Genomic DNA, 13,133 nt, shown 5'->3' with positions numbered 1-13,133 from the left:
TTACCAATTCTTATCTTGAATGATGTCAACAAACTTGCAAATTTAACGAATAACTCCTTTGATAAACTATCCAGTTTCTAATTTCATGTACCTATAAATGAATATTTGACGTTCCTATTTTTGAAAGCCACTCCTAGGTTTAACCGTCTGCTAATGTCATAACGCGCCATCTCTCCAATGACAGCTCAGAACATACCACTTAGTCTAGCAGCTCGTCTCCTTACTCCCAAGTCTTCCCCCTCCAAAGTTTACAACATTTCTGTAACACTACACTTTTGTCGGAAATCACCCAGAACAGATTGCGCTGCTTTTCCTTGAATATTGTCCAGTAATCAAAGGAAGTAATTCTGGTTTAGGTCCCATGCAGTGAAACTGTACTCTAATTGGGGTCCTACCTGAGACTTATACGTACTCCTTTTTAAATCGTCACTAAAATCACAGTTTTACAGCCGCTTATCCTTCCTGACACCATCCTTGTGTCAAAGGATATGCTATTTTCTCTTCTAAATATAATTAAAATGGAGACAAATATGTGTGAAGAATTGTAAACACGCAAATCATTTTAGAAGCTGAGGAGGTTACCAATTAAAATGATGGACTGCTGCACACAGGGTAACAGAAACAGACGGAGTCCCAGATAGTAATGATTAGACTTAGTTCTTAATGATTCAGTGGTAAGAGGTATGAAACTAAACGAAGCCAGGTATCTAGATGGAAAGAGAGGTTTTTAGAAGTGCTCATCGCATTCACAGAGGCTTGCAGACTGAACGCCGAAAGGCGTAACAGTCTATATGAAGATAAGGACGTAGTAATTCTAAAAATCATTACCGTACTATCTGACTGAAGTGAAGTACTGTGCGGAGGATAGTATTTGACCGAATAAGATGACTTCCAAAAACTAAAGGAAAATCTCAAACTAACTTCATACTACAGATAAGCATATTCCCATGTCAGCAGGCCAATAACAACCTCAGACTGTGTTCCTCTTTCATTTCACTTACGAATATAACCTGTAATTCTAGACATATTTTCGCTACCAATTTCTCTAATAATAATAATAATAATAATAATAATAATAATAATAATAATAATGCCATGTAGCCTCCGGTGATTACGGCCCCGTGGTGTAAGGATAGCATGCCTCCCTCTTACCCGGAGGTCCCGGGTTCGATTCCCGGTCAGGGCAGGGACTTTTACCTGGACCTAAGGGCTGGTTCGCGGTCCACTCAGCTTATGTGATTAGAATTGAGGAGCTATCTGACGGTGAGATAGCGGCCCTGGTCTAGAAAGCCAAGAATAACGGCCGAGAGGATTCGTCATGCTGACCACACGACACTTCGTAATCTGCAGGCCTTCGGGCTGAGCAGAGGTCGCTTGGTAGGCCAAGGCCCTTCAAGTGATGTAGTGCCATTGGTTTTTTTAGCTTCTGATGATGTCTTGTGAAGGTATTTCCCACTGAAGCCTTATAGGCGACCTGCACGTCTGTGAGGATGCAGCCTACCTAAGATTAATTCTAGTGGTGAAGACGGAACACATACGCAGCCCCCGAGCCATTGGAATTAACCACTGAACGATAAAATTCCCGACCCGGTTGGGAATCGAATCCGGGACTCCTTGGACCAAATGTCAGGACGCAAACCATTCAGCCATGAAGCTGGACGCATCTGTACTGAAGAAAGGAGATATTTTAACAACAATTTTTGCATCGGATCAATTTCATGTATGGCTAGAGTGATACTGTTAAAACCGAGCTCGATAGCTGCAGTCGCTTAAGTGCGGCCAGTATCCAGTATTGGGGAGATACTGGGTTCGAACTCCACTGTCGGCTGCCCGGAAGATAGTTTTCCGTGGTTACCCATTTTCTCACCAGGCAATTGCTGGGGCTGTGCCTTAATTAAGACCACGGCCGCTTCCTTCCCACTCCTAGCCCTTTCCTGTCCCATAATCGCGATAAGACCTATTTGTGTCGGTGCGACGTAGAGCAACTTGCAAAAAAAAAAAAAAAAAGATAAAAAATATTAATACTTTTGTAAACCTGAAGCAGAGAGTACTACATTATACTTTTGACATGTTGTTCTTCCCAATAAAGACCTGTAGATTATGATGATCGGCTCCATGGCTAAACGGTTAACGTGTTGGCCTTTGGTCACAGGGTTTCCGGGTTTGATTCCCGCCGGGGTCGGAAATTTTGACCATAATTGGTTAATTCCCTTGGCACGAGGACTGGGTGTATGTGTCTTCTTGATTATAATTTCATCCTCATCACAACGCGCAGGTCGCCTACGGGTGTCAAGTGTAAAGACCTGCACCTGGCAAGCCGAAGTCATAGATACATCCCGGCACTAGGAGCCATACGCCACATCATTTGTAGGTAATATAAATAATAATACGTATTTAATTTTCACGACTAATTGTCAAAATATTAGGTTGTGTTTTGTTCATTTAGTATTTACTGAAGGCATGTAAAGTACAGCGGGCTAGAAATCCAAGAATAACGACCGAGAGGATTCGTCGTGCTGACCACACGACACCTCGTAATCTGCAGGCCTTCGGGCTAAGCAGCGGTCGCATGGTAGGCCAAGGCCCTTCAAGGGCTGTAGTGCCATGGGGTTTGGTTTGGTTTGGTTTGTTTTTTACTAAGATGTTACTTCTTTATTGTACTTAGAAACCAATTCCTTCTATTGAAACAGGTTTATGGCTGTGATAAATAATATCCATTGCCAGCACATAAAAATATGCATTCCTACTTAATTGAACTTTAGTAAGCCTCCGTGGCTCAGGTGGCAGAGCGCTGGCCTCTTTTTTTGCTATTGGCTTTACGTCGCACCGACACAGATAGGTCTTATGGCGATGGTGGGACAGGAAGGGGCTAGGGCTGGGAAGGAAGCGGCCGTGGCCTTAATTAAGGTACAACCCCTGCATTTGCCTGATATAAAAATTGAAAACCACGGAAAACCATCTTGAGGGCTGCCGACAGTGTGGTTCAAACGCACTATCTCGCGAATACTGGATACTGGCCGCACTTAAGCGACTGCAGCTATCGAGCTCGGTGCACTGGCCTTTCACCGCTGGGTTCCGTGATTAACATGTGGGCTTTGTGCTGCACAAAGGGCAGGCGGGACAAGTTTTCTCCAGGTATTCCAGTTTCGCCTGTCATCTTCCATTCCAGCAACACTGTCCAATATCATTTCATTTAATCTATCGGTTAATAATCTTTGTCCCAGAGGAGTGCGACAGACTTTGGCAGCCGGCACAATTCCTATCCTCACCGCTATATGGGGGTTTCATTTCTTCCATTTCTGCCCCTGTCAAATGACTAGAAACAGGCTGCGGATTTTCATATAAGAACTTTATTATTAATCTTATTTATAGTGTTAATGAATCTACACATTCCGTGAGATTATGGCTGACCAAGTGGTTGTAGGTGCTCTTTAAATAAAATAAAATCATCCACCCATTATTGTCAGGCAAGGAAACTATGAGGTGCAAATGGTAACTCATGGTATAAGATTAATCACTCACTGTTATTATATTACTGTGTCCGGCTTTTATTTTTTTTAAATTAGGTTGTGATAGTTGTTGTTATAAGAGGCATAATTACGATTCTGAGTTAGGGTTATATTATGATATTTTCTTAACGCTTCCCCATATTCAGTATTAGTAGCCTAACGTCATACCTCACAGCGGAAAATATCGACGGTGTATAATTAAAATCACCTCTCTAATATTTAAGTAGCTTTAAATTTTGAACGACTAATATTCTCGGATATTGTATATTGTCGTTGCGATCGAAAAACTGCTACGCTACAATATTAAGGGGAGAAATGCAGCACATGCATCAATTAAAACGAAGACAGAGTTCATGCAATACTGAAACTTAGATGACAGAACCTTTCAGGTGAAAGTTGTGAGTTAAAATATTCTCACATAGAGGTTTTTATAGGCGCAATGACGATATGTTGAATATAATGATAATATTAATATTAGATCAAAATTATTTTGGAAAGGGCGTAAGACACATGTATATTTTCACGAAAGTGAAAAAAACGGTTTAAAATCTAAAGTAGGCCTGTATGAAATATGCAAGAGTAGGTTTTTCCATTTCATTGGCCTAACCAGATATTGCAACTAAAGTTTCTGAATCAGAATTGGTTAACACGTTTTCTATTATTTTTTAAGTTTCACGATTTACATCTTTTAAAGTAAAACAACCTACGCCTTCAAAAATTAATACAGAAAATAAGTGAAATTATTTAAGTTCAATCTTACAGATACACTTACCTAATAATAATAATAATAATAATAATAATAATAATAATAATAATAATAATAATAATAATAATAATAATAATAATAATAGCGGCTAATAATAATAACACAGAGGCTTTATTATGGAAAGCAATCATCAGCTAGGTGCACGTAGTGCTTTGTAGACATAATATTATGGAAATTTGCAGTAAATTATTTGTTGAGCCTCATTTCAGTAACGTATTGATACAAATGTATATAAATATCAGCGAGTTCGACCCATTGACAAACAAACCAAAGTTTCAATATTCATTATACACGCAACCAGAATCATGAAAATTTTCCGTTTAATACCAATCGATAGCCTAATGTAAATACAATATGAAAATAGAAAAACAAAAATACCCGGAAACACGAGGTACATCCCTTTAAAATATTGATCCATTAATTAAAGAGGTTTTTTTATAACCTAAAACATTTTTAGCCTCACCTACATTTCATATTTTGTATAATCATGTCTCCTCATCGTGTTCTACAGTTGTATATACTTCTTGAGTGTCCTGAGCTTCGGCACTTAACTTTTCCAGTGAAGTCTAGGTCTGGCCGATAGTTTAATTTCAACTAGCTGTAAATTGAGGGCTTGAGTAGCAAGTCGTCGTTCAGCTAAGTCTTCGAAAATCATCTCAAACATTTACTTCGGATTATAGATGTTGCATCTAATTGTTTATGCCCACTATGAAACGTTCTAACCTAATGATTACTCTGAATGCGGGATATCTTGTCCAGAACTTCGCGTTTGAAAATATGATAACACTACTACTACTACTACTACTATTATTATTATTATTATTATTAATAATAATAATAATAATAATAATAATAATAATATTATTAATACGTGAATATTAATAGGCCAGGAAGAGGAAATTATAAAACTTAATATCCTCACCTTCTGCTTCCACGTTCCAGCACCCCACTGCGAATGAGAGCTGTAAAATACATCCATGGTATCCCCTGATTTTTGTAAGAGGTGTTTGAAAGGGGGCTAGTAGCTCGCAACTTGGGAGAATAACTTGGCGACTACAGATCCTCAAGCTTAGTCTAGCATTGCTTCCACCTATTTGTCCCAGGCTCCTCAGTTGAGTATTTCTCATCCGACCCCCCTCGGTCAACTCTTGTTCTCTTCCCACCCCGACAATATAAAGTTTGGCGAGGCCTAGGGATTCCTTCATTTTCACGCCCCTCGTGGCCATTTTTATTCCTCTGCCGATCACTTTATTCTCCGAAGTATTGGATCTCTTTAATTTTGCTACTGATCAGTGTTAATTGAGGATGGTTGCCTCATTGTACTTCAACTTAAAACAACAATCACCACCACTACCACATCACAATCTACCGTAAAGGTACAGAGTACTCTCTTTAAATGGATGATACGTTGAAAAATTTAGAATAAATGAACAGGCTGAATGAATCATCTGTCCGCTGACACATAAACAGTAACTGCTTTATTACTGAGAAAACCTACCGCAAATGTAGTCCTAATATAATAACAGTGGATTGAAACAGGAAGTCATTTATTACAAGGAGATGGTCGATATCACTTCGTTTTTATTAACGTTTATATTAAGGTTCTGTCACCTGAAGGATCTCAAATAAAATTTAGTAGAAACCTGACCACAGGCTACTGATAGTTCTACTTGCTTTAAGGCAATAATCAATAAGGATTTGCGAGCATTAAACTAATTTGTCTCCGTCCTGGCGAGCCCATGTCCCATTTAGCATAGCTTACATTGTATGAATGTCAAGTTCTCGTATTACCTCAAACATTCCACAGTTTTATTCTATTTATAAAATCCAGGCAAACTATTTAGTAATAGAAATCCTTGCGATGAGTTTGTATTTCAGCGGCTAGTTGACTCGCAATTATACTGTACTCAAGAACATTTGTAGCTATGTGAAAATTAACCTGTTGTTCGGGATCACTTACCATGATACGTAACACACGTGCAGCTGAACTTATCTCTTCGTGATGTAAAGACGGCGGGAGAACGTGTCGCGGGTTGCAGGTAGACGCGTCGCAGGCGTACTGTCAAAGTGGAACCAAGAATATGGAGCGCTCCTAGTGGGACCTGCGCCCTGGATCTTTACAGCCGGAGCTTTAGTTTCAGCGTTCACCACAGAGATGGCGCCGAGAGTACTTCGTCGATACTGGTATATTCTGGATATTATTTTATGTAACTCAGCACATGGGATGCTTTATAGGAATTAATCAGTGTGGTACTTTTTATCGCCCCAATATAAGCATTATGTACTTGGCCTCTGTGTTCTTGTACCTTTGCAAATGTTTATGGGGGGTGTTATATACAATTACCCACGCTGAGTGGCTCAGGTGGTAGACCGCTTGTCTCATGAACACAAGTCGGTAGGTTCGATTACATTTCAGTCCGGCGCTATTTGAAAGTACTCATATAGCCAGTCCTCGTGACGGTAGTTTTACCGGCACTTTCAATAATTACTGTGAAATATCTCCGTGCCACCTCACCCCAGAAGAACTTAACTATAGTTAGTGGGAATTAAAACCAATAACTTTACTATTGTTCATGTCGTTGGTGAAGAAACCGTACCTCGTATGTCACAATGCTGTTCCTGCCCATTATTTTCCTTAAGGCTTGTCACGCCTCCCAGCCGCGTATGGATGTGCATTCTTTCAGAACTGTACTAGTGCTAATTTCCTGTGGTAATGTGTAAAGAAAAATGAGCCTCAAATACATTATAATGTAGGAATACGTAAATACGTCATGCAAACATACATTCCAACCGTGCGGTTCATTTTCCTTTACATTATAGCATAGGAAAAAATGAACACGACGAAAATTGTCCTGATGGACTGCATATCCATATATGGTTGGGAGTTGTGACCAGTCTAAGGGATATTAATGGATAGGAAGAGCATTGTGGGATACGAGGCAACGATATAAATAAAATATAAACAAAAATACCACCTCGTAGTCCGGCTCCATTGCTAAATGGTTAGCGTGCTGGCCTTTGCTACAGGGGTCCCGGGTTCGGTTCCCGGCAGGGTCGGGAATTTTAACAATCATTAGTTAATTCCGCTGGCACGGAGGCTGGGTGTATGTATCGTCTTGATCAACATTTCAACATCGTCACGACGCGCAGGTCGCCTACGGTCGTCATCTCAAAAGACCTGAACGTGGTGAGCCTAACATGTCCTCGGACACTCCCGGCACTAAAAGCCATATGCCGTTTCATTTACTAACTCGTACTGTCTGGATCAAGGGTTTCCAAGTTTTAAGGGCTCGAGGGCCACACTGATTGCGGGCGGCACTTTAATAATAGGCCGATTTTCTTACAATTCCGCAAATAAAACAGGAGTACGAGTATGAAGTAATACGCATAGTTCATCTCAAACGAAGGTTTGACCATTTATATTGCTTAAAACTCTATTTTACAATTGCATAAAAGAGTGAAATAAACAAACCCCATGGCACTACAGCCCTTGAAGGGCCTTGGCCTACCAAGCGACCGCTGCTCGGCCCGAAGGCCTGCAGATTACGAGGTGTCGTGAGGTCAGCACGACGAATCCTCTCGGCCGTTATTCTTGGCTTTCTAGACCGGGGCCGCGATCTCACCGTCAGATAGCTCCCCAGTTCTAATGGACCTCGAACCAGCCCTCAGGTCCAGGTAAAGATCCCTGACCTGGCCGGGAATCGAACCCGAGGCCTCCAGATAAGAGACAGGCACGCTACCCCTACACCATGGGGCCGGCAAAGAGTGAAATACGGATTGTAAGTTTAAAAAATCAAAAATACTTTATTCACATCAAGTGAATACTTAAAAAGATGAAATAATATGAATGACTGAATGAGTTAGTTATGACTTGTGTATATAAGTCCGACTCGTTGGCTGAACGGTCAGCGTACTGGCCTTCGGTTCAGGAGGTCCTGGGTTTGATTCCCGGCCGGGTCGGGGATTTTAACCTTAATTGGTTGTTTCCTACGGCACGGGGGCTGGGTGTATGTGTTGTCTTCATTATCATCACGACGCGCAGGTCGCCTACGGGTGTCGAATAGTAAGACCTGCACCTGGCGAGCCGAACCCGTCCTGGGATATCCCGGCACTAAAAGCCATACGGCATTTTTTGTGTATATAAGGATTATAAAAATTTATACATTGTTGAACCAGCTATGAAATACTTTTTGTAACATTTCTTCATATTTTGTACTAAAATTCTCTCGCGGACCACAAAATATGGATTCGTGGGCCACATGCGGCCCACGGGTCGCCATTTGGAAACCCCTCGTCTAGATGTTTTATTTCGACAATGCCCGACAATACGTGTGACACAGAACTTATTGCGTGTCAAAACTTGCGGGCGTGACCCTCACTTAAACTCATTCCAATCTTTCATTTTATTTATTTTTGATGAATTTTTTTGCACATTGCATCAGGCTGGTAACTTTTTTCTCCGATGCCCGTTGATCAACTTATGTTCACTTCCGACCTTGACAATATTTTATTCGCATGGAGTAAGGGAAAGCATGAACTTTGAAAGGAGACGGCAGTAGCCATTCTAAATACTGCCACTGAGTTCACTCTTCACATTTATAATGAAAATTACAAAAATTCGTTTCTGATTTTCGTTCCTTCTGCACGTGTGTTAATCGATATAATGTAGTTGGCGAGATGAGGAAACGTTTCTTGGTCGGTTTGTTAGAAATGTTTCACCATTGACGTTTCCGAAGGAATTTGCCTTTACACTGGCGACATTTGCACGTGCACTTTGCTCTTCTTATTCAAGGCAAAGGATCCCTTTTGTGAACGACACAGAGGAACCCGTGACACATTTCCTGTCGACACTAGTGGATGGCATCTCTTTACAATTTTTGCACGCTGCGAGACTTGTCGCTTTCGTAACAAAGCAAGCCCAATCAATCTTTGTTGAAAGAGATGTCTCGAGGTTGTCACAATTTCCTTTTACAACACAGGAGGGTGAACTGACTTCAACACAGTTGCAGGTCGTTTCACTCGTATTCACGTCTTGGATGTTACTTTTAGCCCTATAGCAGTTACTTAATTGTTATAGTATGTGAACGAATTTCTCTTTTATGCAGTCTGCATCACGTCGCGCCGATACAGATAGGTCTTGTGAGGACGATGGGATAGGAAAGGGCTAGAAGTTGGGAAGGAAGTGGCCGAGACCTTCATTAAGGAACAGCCCCAAGCATTTGGCTGAAAATAGGAAAGCACCGTAAATCATTATCAGGACTGCCGGCAGTGGGATTCGAGCCCAATATCTCTCGAATTCAAGCTCACGGCTGCGCGACCCTAACCAAGTGGCCACTTTCTCGATTAAGAAATTAATTAAAAACACTTACTGTATAGTAAGCCAACAGAGCTGTAGCCGTGTTGAAACACCGGATCCCGTGAGATCTCCGATTAAGCAGCATTTGGCATGGTCAAGATTTGGATGGGTTGCCACGCGCTGTTGGGGGGGGGGGGGGGGGTAAGGGAATGGAGGAGCGGAAAGGAACTGGCCACTCTAACGTACGTAAACTCCGGCTCAGGCGCACACCTCTGCGGAGGTTCGGACCTGCTTTCGGGCAGAATACACCCTTGCCTTACTGTATAATAACATTGTCGAATTTACTCAACACTCAAATGATGAAAGGTACTCCTAATAAGAGATTAAGACACTTCAATGTCGGAAATACGAACACAGTGTACTTAACGTTAACTAATCCCCTGTTGTCATTCGTGAATAGCGAACATTTTACAAACATTAAAACTTAGCAGAATTTTTGAAATTGTTGGTTCACCGGTGATCCGAGAGCTCTGCGCTCCGACCGACCAACCAAGCAGAGGACGAGTGGCCACGCTCTAGCGGGGCTGTACACCTCTACATTCGGGAGACGGAGAGGACCTGGTTCCCACAGTCAGCTGTCTTGGTTTTCCATTCTGCTGCACTAAGGCGAACGCCGGATCATTTCCTAATACAGGCAACAGTCGTCAACCCTCTCACATTCAATACACATCTCCATCACCCACACCTACCTCCTGGTCTGAAAGATAGCGTCAACATTTAGACCCTCCTCCCGCCTCAGGGGAGTAACTAAAACAATTTAGTAGTTGTGATTAGTATTTTAGACCACGGCCATCCCCATCTTACCACTCTGAAAGTTACAACTCTGCCTCAAATTTCCCTGTCATGACAGATGGCGTCATCATCTAGGAGGCCCGCCGTATGCTATCCCGGTACGGAGGGAAAACCTTTACTGACCACCACTCCTCCCTCTTCTCTAGAGAGTTACAGTACTTGATTACCCAAGGTGGCCCAGCTCACCCTTCACATGGGGAATGAAAGCTTGTAGAAGATACGTTAACAAGACACCAGTAATTCTCATTTCAACAAACTTCACAATATCCAGCTCTCACCAAACATACCAACCACATTCTCACCTCTTGCGGGCAGAGGGAGGTCTCACCTGTTACATGGCCCACCCAACACATTAGGCCGGGAAGAGGAAGCATCCCCAGAAACAGCAGTGAAATTTCTTGCTTTCAACAACTAGATTTCTTAACATACTGGAAACATTTGTAAAATTTCGAATGTTCTATGAAGGTTTCTCAGTGATAAGACAAGTCCGACTCGTTGGCTGAATGGTCAGCGTACTGGTCTTCGGTTCAGAGGGTCTGCAACTCACACACCACACATAACACTATCCTCCACCACCATAACACGCAGTTCCCTACACATGGCAGATTCCGCCCACCCTCATCGGAGGGTCTGCCTTACAAGGGCTGCACTCAGCTAGAAATAGCCACACGAAATTATTATTAGTGAGGAGACAGGGCAATGTGGCTAGGTTGAAGGGTTTCTTCCTCCGCGCAGGGATTTTCGAAACCAAAACTAATTTAAGGATCTCTTGGAAGAGTATTTCGGAAACAAGGGACTTTTTCAGTATTCTATTTTCTTATTCCGAAAATTTTATTGATCGTTCTTGAAAGGTAAGTCGTGTAAGACATTTTCTCGTACATGCAACATTATGATGAACACCAGCTGAATAGTGCAGTCGAGAAAGGAACTAAGTCATTTATCCATTTTCATTTTATAATCTCGCTGACCTCATATAACCAAGCCGTATTATTCGATAAAGGAAAGATCTAAGTGAACCTACTCCATGCGAGAGAAAAAGTGCATCCATATTCTGAAGAAACGCATTAAGTGGGTGACTTACTTCCGTATCAAATCAAACATTGACAAAGGGTACTCCTCGTGATTGAAAGATTATATTCCTTTCGCGTTTATAGAATACACACATAGTGAAGATAAACCAGAAGTTCTTGTTGCACATAATTTCGTGAACAGTATTGTGAACCACTAATTTCATCTTGGAAAAGGCAATTTTCACACTTTTTCCTTGCAGCCAGTTCCAATAACATTTGAGAAGACTGAGGACTTAAGGGAACTGTTTAATATGTTGAAAATGTAAATAGTTTAACATTTCAATCCCACATTATTTCACAGCCAATGGATTTTTGTTAGGTTAATGGTCCTATTCGGGAGAACTATTGACAGTTTTTTATTGAACTGTGTCGCAAGTCATACTTTCGGACAGTTAACTATTAAAAACGTCCATAACCTTAGATTCATAGTCTCGGTTGAAATACTGAGGTTAATTGGTGCTCCAGAGTAATTTGGTTCTTACTTTCTATTTTATATTTTTCTATCTATTGGATAAATTGTAAACAGTTGATACTGAACGTATTGCATTAAACTACGTTTAATATGTATCAAACTTTAGTACAGTTAGTATGAGAGATGTCCTCCCATCTGCCAAAACTATTGTGTTTTCATTGGAATAAGGAACTAAGTCTAAAACGTCTAAACAGTCATAGCAAAGCAAAGCAAAGCAAAGTCATCACTGTACACGCCATGATGGCCACGGGAGGTGTAGAAGGTAAGGGCTTTCACTATTCGTCTCATCGGCACTTGATGGGGTAGAGTGGTCGGCTCTACGCCCGGCCGCGTTTGCCCCCAGGAATTAACCCGGTACTCATGTTTGGATGGATGCTGAGTGAACCTCAGGGCCATGTACACCTTCGGAAGTGGAAATATATTTCTTAAAGTGTTCAATTTCCCGACAGGTAATCGAACCCACTTCTTTCCGGTTGAACCAACCAGGCAGTCCCTTAAAAATGCACAACATTTATAAATTATTCCGCAGCATGTTCCAGTATCTGCTGTTTCATATCCATCACTGATGTAAGTATAATATAAATAATGAGAATTATTCGCCGAAGCGTGTCGAAGTAAATAAGTATTTTTGTTCTCCTTAAAGTAGCAGTTTTCGATACAGTTCCTTTCTCGGCTGCACAACTCATCTATATTACACACTAATGTAGCCGTCCTTCGCCACGGAATTCTACATTGTATACGGATAACGAAGTAAATTACTGTACATGCAGTGATTGAGATTTTTTAATTTGCATACCACTTAGCGTTATCCTGAAACAGCACGGGGAGGTTCTCATACGTTGTTTCCAATGTAAAGTGCGAGTTGCGGAGTTGTGATGATAACGGCAGGCTCACTTGCCTACTGCCATTCACAATAGAGTAAGAAAGTTTTCATTATAATTGGAGGTTCCATTACCTACTGCGTGGTCACAATGGATTTTGAGAGTTTTCATTAAAATGGCAGGTGCCCTTTCCTACTTCCAGACAGATTACAGTTGAAGAGTTTATATTGTAAAATCAGGCACCTTCTCTACTGCCAGTCAAAATTGAGTTGTGCTGTTATCGTTATAATAACAGGCCCATTTTCTTACTTGCCTACTCCCAAACACAAACGGTTAGGGAGTTTTGC

At 41.4% G+C, this 13,133-nt stretch overlaps 1 protein-coding gene across 1 annotated transcript in view; it reads right to left on the bottom strand.

The window, feature by feature from the left end:
- Gycbeta100B (guanylate cyclase soluble subunit beta-1-like) overlaps positions 1-6,326 on the bottom strand; it is a 146,741-nt gene extending 140,415 nt beyond the window's left edge. Inside the window, exon 1 of the mRNA XM_067144105.2 lies at positions 6,236-6,326. Coding sequence (XP_067000206.1) covers positions 6,236-6,238 — 3 coding nt within the window. The 5' untranslated portion in view covers positions 6,239-6,326. The remainder of the gene's footprint in view (positions 1-6,235) is intronic.
- Positions 6,327-13,133: the final 6,807 nt, after the last annotated feature.

Source organism: Anabrus simplex, chromosome 3 (assembly GCF_040414725.1).
Source record: "Anabrus simplex isolate iqAnaSimp1 chromosome 3, ASM4041472v1, whole genome shotgun sequence".
NCBI lineage: Eukaryota > Metazoa > Arthropoda > Insecta > Orthoptera > Tettigoniidae > Anabrus > Anabrus simplex.
The sequence above is the reverse complement of the archived record's forward strand: the minus strand, read 5'-3'. Positions and strand labels throughout refer to the sequence as shown.